General features: G+C 41.1%; 1 protein-coding gene across 1 annotated transcript; it reads left to right on the top strand.

Annotated features, from left to right (window-relative positions):
* The first annotated feature begins 591 nt into the window (after positions 1-591).
* Positions 592-11,860, top strand: LOC147325415 (scavenger receptor cysteine-rich type 1 protein M130-like). Its single transcript, XM_086299970.1, has 5 exons — positions 592-760; positions 2,004-2,030; positions 2,126-2,425; positions 7,691-7,996; positions 8,074-11,860. Exons 1-5 carry the CDS (start codon positions 709-711, stop codon positions 8,364-8,366), a joined length of 978 nt encoding a protein of 325 aa, XP_086156096.1. The 5' UTR covers positions 592-708; the 3' UTR covers positions 8,367-11,860.
* The last annotated feature ends 907 nt before the right edge of the window (positions 11,861-12,767 follow it).

The raw sequence follows: 12,767 nt of genomic DNA, 5'->3' as shown, positions 1-12,767 counted from the left end.
ACCACTTGCATGAAACATGAAAGCCAGTGGTTAGTGACCACCAGGTTCCGTGTTTCAAGTCTCAGGTGTTTAGTTTATTTTTACTTGTTTTTACTTTCCTCCCTGCTTAGGTTTTGTTAGTTTAGTCATTGTATTCCTGCATCTGGGTCCACACTCTTTTCACTCCATACATCTGCCATAGATGACGTGACAATCCAATGCTTTTTGAATAATCAGGACAAAAAATGAGCTGGATGACAAGATCCATGTAAAAAAAATTAAAAATAAAAATGGATTATCTCAAATTGATTATTTTTGTCTTTACATCACACTTTTTAAGCAAACGGGCCAGGGGGCATGATGGGAGTCTGAGTGTGGATAACCATGCTGAAAGGTCAAAGGATCACTTTACACAGAAAGAAAAAAACACACTGAAGTTCAGTTCATTTATTTTAAGAACAAAGTGCAGGTTAATATTTACTGTAGGAAAACAGTCAGTATTTAACCTCGTTCTTCTTGTACTACGTTACATGACCATAAATGGGAATGTCAGAGGACTTACGGGAAGTCTGCTAAACACAGCCGGGAATATATGGGTTCAAATGAGGTCAACAGATTTGAAGATGAAATGACAAAATTAGACACAGTGGACTCAAGTCCTGCCTCTCCCTACAGGTAAATACTGAGCACAGCACAGAAGACCATCAGAGACGTCTGTGTACATGGATCATGCATCATCATCATGATCTGCTGCTGTTGCTGCTGCTGCTGTGGAGCTCAGGTAGGACTGTACTTTAAAAATTCCCAGTTAGTATTCACTGAGTTGACTGGACCATTAAAGAACCTGATCACACACACACGCACACGCACGACATGACATGACATGACACGACACACATAACATTCTGGGTATCAGCTGGAGTATCCAGAGGACCCTGCAGGCTCACAGAGAACGTGGCAGACAGCAGCTATGAGCACACTGCCCTCTTGCTTTGTGGTCACCGTCTAAAGCACGTTGATTAAGAAGACTGAGTTGAATTGGTGATACCAGGCGGAAGAAAAGAGAACAGTGTGGTGACCTGATGAAAGTGGTGCAGAGCTGAAGGAGCCTTTGTCTCTGCTTGTTTGAACTGAGCAGCCAAAGGATAAAAGTCCCTACTTGTCACCTTGCTGATACGTATGTGGGTCTTCTGATTCTGCACTGAGTGATTAAACATAAACTCGACTACGCCGATGCTGGGAATGATGATTTTCTCAGATTAATGGTTCATTCTAACATGTACATGAAGCTTTGCTCTGAGAGAATAACAACTGACTACAGTGACTGACATTATGTGCTGCCTGGATTTTAAATACATCATGATGTTAACTGCTTCTGATACTACACATTGACCTTGACTATAACTCTGTCGAGATAACTCTCGTGTGCTTTGTAGTTGATGATTGATTCTGTAGGGTTACCACAAATTTTGACTTTGTACTTTCTTCATGAAGACTGATCTCTGCTTCCAAAGACTTCACTAAAAACTGTGTAACTGTTAAGCAGTCTTATACACTCACATGTTGTACAAGGTAAAAATGTGTGACACTTTTAAGCATGTAACTTTTTTTATTGAAGGATTTGGACACAACTTGCTGAATAATTGGTGCATAAAATTAACGTCAGATACAATTAAAAGTAAGAATATCAGTATTATATAACAACAGAAGGAGAAGTTGTCTCTGTCGGCCTCTGTGCTGAAGGCAGACATGCTGGACACGCTTCTTGCTTTCTTTGTTTTTGTTGAACCTGCACGTTTGTGGGTGTTCAATAAATGTGGCAAAGAACATTTTTTCTTTTGTTGATTTTCAAAAATCATTAATTGTGGTGTTTTCATTTGTACAGTGAGCTGTGTTTTCAGATCCTTAATTCACATGCACACTGACAAAACATAAAGTATACTGGCATGTTTGTTCTGTCCTCGACTGATCTCCACTCAGAATTGCTCTTTATGTTCATGAGTTTTCTCTCATGTCCTCCTCAGGAGCCCAGGCTGAAGAGAAGTCTACAGGTAAGAAGAAGAAAAAGAGATTTAAAGAATTGCTGGAGCAGAATCTACCAAGTTTGATTTTAATATTTTCAGACATAAATTCCTTTTCTATTCAGAGTCTGATGATTTCAAGCTTGTGGGAGGAGCCAGTCGCTGTGCAGGAATACTGGAGCTGAAACATCAGGGAGAGTGGAGAGCAGTGAAGGGCGATTCATGGACTCGGAAGGAAGCAGCTGTTGTCTGTGAACATCTGGACTGTGGCTTTCCTGTTTCTGTTGGAAGAAGAGAGGATGCCTCGAGTAGACCAACAACGTGGTGGATCAGTCGGGACTGTCTTCTGTCTCGATCTCCTCTGGGGCAATGTGCAGTGTCTTGGGAACTGCCACCTACCAGCATCTTTGACATAACCTGTTCAGGTAAACCCATGTTTGCTATCATCTTTTCATAATATGTGACAACTAGTCTGTGTATTTATGGAGAAAATCAGGGACATTTCCATTGTCGCAGTAAGGCTGTCCCTCTGTAGTAGGAATCCTTTTGTTTTCTTTCTGAGATTATGAGGAGGAAAACAATATTTTTGAAAAGTGTGTTGAAGTGTAAATATGCAATATAGACTAAATGTGATGTTGAAAAAAAAACTTCATGCTGCATTTAAACTCACAACCTTCACCACACAAGGCTGAGGAGAGTGAGTGGTAACTCTGCCACTAATCCACAGCTGAGAGAGAGGCATTGCTCCCCATTCAAAATGATTGGGTTTCTACTATTAGAAAAAGTGGACTATTTCACCAAAGATACAAAATTATGAAATATAGACTTGTAACACATAATGGAGCTGGTTAATAGTATGAACAGTCTGTCTGCAACAAACAGTGTCAGACTAGTTAGTCGGTGAAAAGAAGTAAAACGGCCAACGACAATAACCTATTCTGGGATTGCTGCTTTCAAAAATTCTCCTATCTTCCACCATCTTGAAGTGATATTATGTGTTTATATCCGTCATGAGATAAAATTAGGCTTTGGATCTAATGAATTTGAAAGACCAGTAAACACCATTAACCTTCTACAATGACATCATGAGTTCCCATAGCTGTGGTAAGGATTTCAGAGGTTTAGGAAGAGTGTATGTAGATCCCCTCTGTAAAAGATTTCTTAACTCCACAGTGACATCATTGCACCTGTTGAGTCCCAGATACCACAATGAACTTTATTCACACTTTCCAGACACGGCGATGAGAAGTTTAATAACTAGTTTAATGACATTGTAATCTACTATGGGATTGTACAGCACACGGATAGTGGATAGCAGATAGTGTCTCAACAAATCAGAGAATGTCTACCCCCCTCCCTTGACCCCCACCAGTTTGCTTATTGAGCATGGAGGATGCCATCACCATCATCCTTCACAGAGCACTGAACCATCTGAAGAACAAGAAGAGCTATGTGAGCATGGACTACAGCTAAATGTTCACCACCATAAACCCAGACATCCTCACCACCAAACTGGACCACCTTCAGGTCCCCCTGCCACCTGATCAAAGCCATCTTAATCTCCCCCCAATTGTCACTCAGCACTGGATCCCCACAGGGCTGCATTCTCAGTCCCTTACTGTAAGCCATTAGTGTCAAACTCTGGCCCGCGGGCCAAATTTGGTCCGCAGCCTAATTACATTTGGCCCGCAAAGCCAATACTAAATTATTATTAGAGCTGGCCTACTGGTATTATACAGCTAATATATATATTGTTTAGTATTGAGCTTTGCTTGTTCCATATTCAGTTTTTCAGCAAAACTTGTTTGAGTCTGTTGCGAGATCGATCAACTTTAGACCAGACAACAAACGACGGAGGCTCCGGAAAAGTGCAATCAAACGATGAGTTTTATTATCACAGGAGAACAACCAACCGTCAGCATACGGAATGGGTTGCTCTGACAAGAATACATTGGGTTCTGGTTTTATAGGACAAAATATCACACCTACGTCAATGCAGTTCAAAAATACATGGTGACAGACGGGCAAAAGTTCAATTCATGCAGACAAGGGTACATCACATACATATAACCTTACACCGACATATAACTTCTCCTTTCTACATTACTTGCCTTTTAAGGTAATAACTTCAGGTCTTAGCATCTCTGAGAGCTAATGATGGACCCTTGTCATTAATCCCTAAGTAGAGTACTTTGCAGCCAGTCTCAAACTGAAGCAGAAGACACTTAGGCCTTCACTCAAACCTGCTACTAGATTAATATGTGTATTGTAAGCATGCATGCAATTAACCTGCTATGTTCTCATCTCCCCTCAGCATGTATCATCTGGACACTCTCACCAGTGAAGCTTAAAACCTTCTAGAATGGAACATCAACTCTAACCAAGCACATTTATGCATTGTGTATAGAATGAACTCAACCTGTAAAAATAGAAAGGTCAATGTGATGACAGACATATTCAATGCAATACAAACCCTGTAGGAAATATTACCGATAAATGATACTGTGAAACATGTTATTAATACATTCTTCATAAGGCAAATTATATGGTAGCAATAAAAGAATCTCTGAATCCCAACAAGTCCATAAGAAGAGATTCATTCTTAAATCTGGAGGAAGATTTTTTTTTCAGTAAACATTAATGTTAGCCCGCGACCTTGTTCCAGTTTTGAATTTTGGCCCACTGTGTATTTGAGTTTGACACCCCTGCTGTAAGCCCTGTACACCTATGACTGTACACCAACCCACCCACCCAACGTTATAGACCAGTATGCCGATGACACCACTGTGGTTGGGCTAATTTCTGATGGAGATGGGACAGTATACAGCGTGGAGGTAGAGAACTTGTCCCACTGGTGCTCAGAAAATAATCTGAACATCCTTAAAAACAAAAGCACTCATAATGAGTCACAGACAGTGTCACGGCCGAGGCCGACAGACAGAAGGACTCAGAAGCAGGACTCACACGAGAAAGTGTGATGAACAAGATTTTATTTAGAAGACATGAAATTGCAAAATCAACTAGACAGTGAACTATGAACTAAGGTCTACAAGATCAGTGAGGCTAAAAACTAGTGAAACTATGACCAGGGAAAAACACAATGACACTGAATATGTGAGAAACTAAATCTTCATCAGGAATGCTTTAACTCAGGGGCATGGAGAAAAGGCATGGGCTTCAGGGAATGCACCCAGGAGTCTCAGTACATCTTTGAAGGCGGAGAAATGGCAGGGGGGAGGTAGGTGGTCCGGGTAAGGCTGCTGGGTTTCAGGAGCAAGGAATCTGTGAAGAGCAATAACTGTAGCAGGAGGGCAGGCAGCTGAGTAAAGCTGACGGGAGCAGAGATGAACAGAGCTGCCAAAGAACTCTACTCAGACTGAGCTCCTGATAGGGGATCAGTATGAGAACAGAAAACAAAAACTCCTCAGCACAAAAGCACACGAATCTTCACACCGTAACACCCTGAAAACACGTGACAAGCAACAGGGGTGGGTGAGCAGGGTTAGAGTAAGCCAATGCAGACAGCAGCATCACATGGCGGCAACTCTACGCGTTCCAGTGCAGAGATGCGCGTCGGACGAGGGGCAAGCATCCGAGGTGTATGTGTGTGTATCCTGTGTTCAACTTGAGAGAGAGTGTCCTTCACCCGGTTAAGCAAAAGTCAACAGTCTTCAGCCAATGCAGGTGTACTTGAAAGAGACTAAACATAGTCCCGTCATCAGGGACAAGAATTTGTTGTTCCTGAGCTGCATGAGTGAGGGAGATGATTGTTTGAGTTAGTGCAGACAAGTGCACCAATTTTGCAGTTGTTCTTAATGTCCATCACTGGTCACCGGGTCTATCTATTTCCCATTGCAAAGCCGTGAGCTTCTCTACAATCTGTTTATCCCAGGTAGGAAGGGGTTCACGGGTTTCAAAATGTACAATGCCATCAATCTGGTCAATGAAACCATGTGTTTATTTAACGCCATATGGGAAGATTGTAGAGAAGCTGAGTACTCAGTTCAGTCTGAGTACTCACGGCTTACCCATTATTAAACCCGATTCTTTGATCCCCATGATAGAACAGAGAAAACCCGACTCAGAGTGGTCAAAACATTTATAATTGTTTATTCAATCATCTTCCGGAAGAGGGAAAGCCCTGCACAGCCCAAAGCCAGTGGCAGGATCTCTAATATTAGAAGCTAAAAATGTGTCTCATATACAGTATAAGAGCTAACATCTCCAAAAGTTCAGGAGTAGTTACTCATTACAACAAGTGTTTGTGAACTAAAAATCAACAATGTGGGATGCTGTTTGTCTGTGATTTGGAGAGCCCAGCGCTGCTCCTGATGAAGGGAAAACCAATTCTGCAGGGGAGACCTACTTTGGCACTTGTGCAGGTGAAGCCAAAGGGAAGATGCTTCACCATATTTTCTAGTCTTTGGCTTGGAAGGAAGTTGGTTTGGAAACACATTTGGCGATGCTTCATCTCCTGCTTTGCGTTTGTGTGGGAGCCCTGTCCATTACGCTAGCTCTGCCCTAAACCATGATGGTTGTTTTGAGACCCCCATGTTGCTACACTTCAGAGAAAATTAAAAGAGGAGGGAAACTTACAATTGACCCCCTTAAATACTCTTTCTCATTATTGGATTCACCTGTGTATGTAGGTCAGGGGTCACTGAGCTTACCAAGCCGATTTGAGTTCCAATAATTAGTTCAAAGGTTTTGGAATCAATAAAATGACAACAGTGCCCAAATTTATGCACCTGCCTGATTTTGTTTAAACAATTATTGCACACTTTCTGTAAATCCAATAAACTTCATTTCACTTCTCAAATATCACTGTGTGTCTCCTGTATGATATATTTAACTGGCATTTTTATTGTAACAACCAACGATTTATACAGGGAAATAATGACTATTAACAAGGTTGCCCAAACTTTTGCATCCCACTGTATGACATAACATGTGAGAAGAATGTAACAACACACAACCACAATAATATCAATAACTTGAAAAAAACAAGCGTGCACATTTTTTACCACCAAGAGTCAGCAAATCAGGCTCACTGTAAACCACCAAGAGCTCCAATGAGAAACAAATTATACTAATAAAATGTCAGAAAGTGACCAGCAAGGATAGAAGCCATTTTAATGAAAGATACAATCAGATAATATTAGAGTATCTTCATGAAAAGATGAAAGCCTACATCTTTTCCTTCCATTTTCTTCTTTTCTTCACATGTAATGCAGCAATAGTACTCGTAGCAGTGGTAACAGCAGTACTAAGGACTGTTTGTGAATGAGTCCTGGTGTCTTTGTCCCTTTTTCAGATAAACTTGGTTGAGGCAGCACAAGCCTGTTATTTACAGTGATCCTGATTCACTAATGTTCACATTGTGGTGAGAACAAAATCACCAGGTGCCGAAACATGAATTTTTCATGCATATTTATTTATTTATTGCACAGGTTAGGACCATTCAGATGCACATATTAATGACTTACTGAGAGCTGGTCCGGTGTTTGAATCTAAATGTGGTGTTAACATGTCTGCGGTGTGTGCCGTTATAAAGATGTGTTCTGTTGTTAATGATGAAGTCATGTTGAGTTGTGCTGAGGTTGAATCAGTGAATAGTTGTTTGCTGCCATCTTTTTCTTGTGTGTCTGCTGTCTCTGATCTCTCTGTTTGATCTTCTCTGATGTCTCCAGACTCTGTCAGGCTGCTGAATGGTTCCAGTCTGTGTTCAGGCAGACTGGAGGTGAAGTCTAACCAGAGCTGGTCCTCAGTGTGTGAAGCTGACTTTGACCAGCAGGATGCAGAGGCGGTCTGTAGGGAGCTCGGCTGTGGGCCTCCTTCGGTCCTCCAGGGGGCGCTGTATGGAGAAGTGGAGGCTCCAGTGTGGAGCAAAGAGTACCAGTGTGGAGGCCATGAGTCTGCTCTCCTGGACTGTAGAAGCTCAGGCTCAGCTAGAAACAGCTGCTCACCTGGCAAAGCTGTTGGACTCACCTGCTCAGGTAGAAGAGGAGCTGCAGCTTTGATGTGGTTCAAACTCGCTTTATTCTTTACTGATGACTTTCTGCTTTCTGTTCAGAGCCTGTCAGGTTTGTGGGAGGAGCCAGTCGCTGTGAAGGAATCCTGGAGCTGAAACATTTGGGAGAGTGGAGACCAGTGGAGTCATTTGATTGGAGGATGGAGACAGTTAATGTCTTCTGTGTACATCTGGGTTGTGGTTCTGCTGTTTCTTTCAGACAGAGAAAGATACCTCAAATAAGAGCTGTATGGTCTGTTTTAGGTCATTGCCTTCTGACCACATCTGCTCTACAAGATTGTGTATCCCAATATGACTCTGACAACTCCCTCTATCTCACCTGCTCAGGCAATTAAGAGGCCAGGAAGCTCTTAGAACCATTCTCTCTAGGTCAAAGAAAGAGACTTTTTTATGACTCAAACTTTATTAGATTTTAATATACAAACACCCCCCCCCCCCCCTCCCCCCCAAAAAAACAAACAAACCAAAAGATAGCAGAATAGCAGAATGGACATTCCCAGTAACAAAAACAGAACAAATTGAGAATCAATGCATATTTCCATCCCCCCCACAAAAAAAAAAAATGATGCCAACATTTCACATAGACCACATTACAGCTATCCTATTTAGTCCGACCTTAACTACTTTAGCCGGATACGTCACTGACCTGTATGTAAAAAGTAGTTAGCCCACTTATCATTATAGTCATCCAGTCTATTTAGCAGTCTATATGATAATCTTTCGTAAGCTGCCACTTGTCCCAAAGAGGTATACCACTGAGAGAAGGTAGGAGTCGATGAGGCCTTCCACTCTTTCACCAGCAGCTTCCTCCCCAGCATAATACCCAATGAGCAAGAGAAGTGGATAAGTGACTCAAAGCTGAAGGGTCTCCTAATACATAAAGACTGTTCATAAATGGGACCCCTTGACCTACAACCTTCTCTACTACAGTGTGAATATGAATCCAATAATCTTGGACTTTGGAGCACCCCCAGAGCAAATGTTAAAGTGTGCCACTTCCTTGCTGGCATTTCCAGCATGCATCATCAGTCGCTAGACCCACCCTATGCAACCGTGAGGGTGTCCAGTATACTCTATTTAAAATCTTAAATTGAACCAATCTTGAACTCAATTCGCGTGACATTTTTTTCAGATTCCTGAGGATGCCATTCCATTCCTCCACTGTAAAGTTGAGATTTAAGTCCATTTCCCACGTTCTTTTGAGGGACAGTGTGTTAGGATCAGAAGCTAATAAAAGCATTTTGTAATAAGCTGATGCCTCTTGTCCACGCCCAAAGGTTTTTTTTTTATTTCCTCCAGAAAATCGCAGCTTAAAGGGAACTTTGCGAATGAACCACATGTATTGGCCATCAAATGTCTTAGTTGCAGGTATTTCCAAAATTCCTGTCTAGGTAAATCAAATTCTTCTGCAAGTTTTCCAAATGATTTAAATATACTATTTTCATAAAGATCCCCCAACACTGTTATACCTCTCTGAAACCAGAGCTTCCAAAAGAAGGGTAGTTTAGAAATAGAAAGTTTGGGGTTATACCAAATACCAGCAGATTGGTTAAGATATGGATCAAATGTGAATAATTTGGACATTCTTTTCCATACTTCTTTCAAATGAGAAAGTACCGGGTGTGATTGGATACGGGGGGACAAATTAGTTGATAAGCTATATAATGGTGTAAATGGCGAGCAAGCAGTACTTTCAATGGAAAACCAAGGAGGCACTTTCTCAGGGGGTAAGAACCAATGTGCCAAATGCCGAAGAGAAAAAGCATAATGATATAAAAGTAGATTAGGCATCCCTAACCCACCTCTGTCCACTGGTTTTTGCTGTTTTCTCAGATTCAATCTAGGCTTTTTATTATTCCATATAAATGACTTACAGAGCTGGTCAAACTGTTTGGTGTATTTCAAAGGAACATGAATTGGTAGAGCCTGCAACAAATAATTGAACTTAGGTGTACATACCATTTTGATTACGTTTACCTTTCCCCACATTGAGAGATACATCTGAGACCAGCGATCAATATTAATTTTCATATCACTGAGTAAAGGTTCAAAATTTATCTTTATCAGGTCTGACAAATGAGGCGGGAAGGTGATGCCTAAATACTTAATGCCCTTCTGAGGCCAGGAAAACATACCGGTTTGAAAAAGTGACCTAGGACAATAATTAGTTAACGGAAGGGCCTCTGATTTGGTCCAATTCACCTTATAACCAGAAATAGCTGAAAACGTATTTATTATTGCCTGCAAGGAGTTTAAAGACTTTTCTGGGTCTGATATAAAAAGCAAAATGTCATCGGCGTACAACCTCAGTTTATGACAGTCTCTCCCTATACTGACACCTGGAAAATTGGGCTCCCTACGAATAGCCACTGCCAGCGGCTCAAGGGCCAGAGCAAAAAGAAGTGGAGAGAGGGGATCCCCCTGCCTGGTTCCTCTACCTAGTTCAAAAGAAGGCCCTATTATTCCATTTGTGAGTACTGATGCCTTGGGGTGTGCATATATAAGCTGAATCCAATTAATAAAGCTTTTGGTAAAACCGAAACACTCTAAAGTAGCGAATAAATATCTCCACTCGACTCTGTCGAATGCCTTTTCGGCATCCAGCGAAATTGCAGCTATGGGAGAATGGCTGCCCTGAACCGCCCACATAATATCAATTAACCTCTTAATATTATCAGCTGAAGAGCGTGAGCTTATGAAACCAACTTGATCTACATGTACAAGAGAGGTTATTACCCGGTTTAATCGATTAGCCAGATAAAATCTTACTATCATAGGAGGTCAGACTTATCGGTCTGTAGCTTTTACAGTCAGTGGGGTCCTTATCCTTCTTTAGGATAAGTGTAATGATGGCTTCAGATAGTGAAGGTGGGAGCCTACCCTCTTGAAAAGATTCCTTATAAGTGTTTAAAAGCAGTGGCGCAAGATCTTCTGGAAAGGATTGATAAAATTCAGCTGTATATCCATCCAGGCCTGGTGCTTTATCAGAGGGCAGGTGTTTAATAACTCCCACTATCTCTTCAACGGTAATGGGAGTGTCCAAATATTTCAGTTGATCCACTGTCACCCTAGGAAGATTTAAAGATAACAAAAATTTCTTTATATCACTCTCTGAAATGCTTGATTCCGAGCTATAAAGATCTTTATAAAAATTACTAAATATTGTATTAATTTTTTTAGGTTTAAAGAAAAGACGTCCATTATTATCTTTAACAGCTGAGATCATAGCCATAGTCTCTCTCTGTTTAATATATCTTGCTAAGAGCCTTCCGGCCTTATCCCCTTCCTCGAAGTGTTTTTGTCTAGCACGAAATAGAGAAAATTCAGCTTTTTGTGACAGTATTGCATTAAATTCATATTTTAACTTGGTCAATTCATTCAAATTTAATGAAGAACAATCATTTTTAAATTTTAAATCAGCAAGTTTAATTTGACGTTCTAGATTTTGAAGTTTAGTAATATTTTGCCTCTTTTTAAATGAGGCATACTGTATTATATAGCCTCTCAGGAAAGCTGAGAAAGAGCAAAGAAAGAGACTTAATAATTTTGAAGTCACCCATTGGTATTAACACATCGCCTCCAGTTGTTTTTCATCACAACTGATGATTTTCGGGGCAACCGTGGCTCAAGAGTTCACAGTTCGTCTTGCAATTGGAAGGTTGCCGGTTCGAGCCCCGGCTCCGACAGTCTCGGTCGTTGTGTCCTTGGGCAAGACACTTCACCCGTTGCCTACTGGTGGTGGTCAGAGGGTCCGGTGGCGCCAGTGTCCCACAGCCTCGCCCCAGGGCGGCTGTGGCTACAATGTAGCTTGCCATCACCAGTGTGTGAATGTGTGTGTGAATGGGTGGATGACTGAAGGCAGTGTAAAGTGCTTTGGGGTCCTTAGGGATTTACCATTTTCAGGAGTTGAAAATAACACAGTTTACATTAAAAGATTTAGTGTTATCAGCTAATGAGTTTGGTTAATAAGTTGTATCCAACAACTCCATCGTGCTCAGTGCCTCTTGGGAAAGTCCCCCAGCAGCTAAACTAAAAGGTGTGTTATACTTTGTGAGCATGGTCAGATTTTCTTGGATTTGAGTGATGTCATTGTTGTTATCAGACAGTGAGATTAAGGCTAAGAGCATAAATTCACAGCTTGCAATTATTTTTGACCTAGACTTTAAACTACAATGTAAACCTCAAATAGAAAAAGAATTGTAACAGTGATGATTCCTTGTTCAGGGTCACCTGATCTAGGCAGGTTTATCAAAACTAGAAGTCTAAAGTGGCTCCGTGGTTCTTCACTGCAGTGCTGGAGGACAAGGTACTGTATTCATGCCAGACATCCGAAGCTTCATTTGGTACTTCACAGCTTGGGTACCTGATTCAGCGGTTTATAAGGAAGTGAATCATTGGCGGGATTTGTGTTGTGTTTTGGTAATTTTTGTGAGTGATAGTGAACCAGTGCGCAACGTAAAAAGACACAGAGCCGTATTATATATATATACATACACACACACACACACACACACACACAGTGCTCAGCATAAATGAGTACACCCCCTTTAAAAAGTACAAAATTAAACAGTAGCTCAGTGAACGAAAGAACAATATCCAAAATTTTCACAAGGCTGAGTTTTACTGAACACTTGTTTAACTCCATAACATGAAATTAAGCTTAATAATGTAACTTAGATCATAAAATCTTCAGTTTTACTCAAACTGGTTGAAGCAAAAATGAATACACCGCACAA

The sequence above is a fragment of the Aulonocara sp. 'chitande type north' Nkhata Bay genome, linkage group LG7 (genome assembly GCF_057382095.1).
Source record: "Aulonocara sp. 'chitande type north' Nkhata Bay isolate Kocher_YH1m ecotype deep benthic linkage group LG7, A_spYH_male_GT1.1, whole genome shotgun sequence".
In the NCBI taxonomy this organism is placed as follows: Eukaryota; Metazoa; Chordata; class Actinopteri; order Cichliformes; family Cichlidae; genus Aulonocara; species Aulonocara sp. 'chitande type north' Nkhata Bay.
Note: the sequence above shows the minus strand (reverse complement) of the source record. Positions and strands in the feature narration are given on the sequence as shown.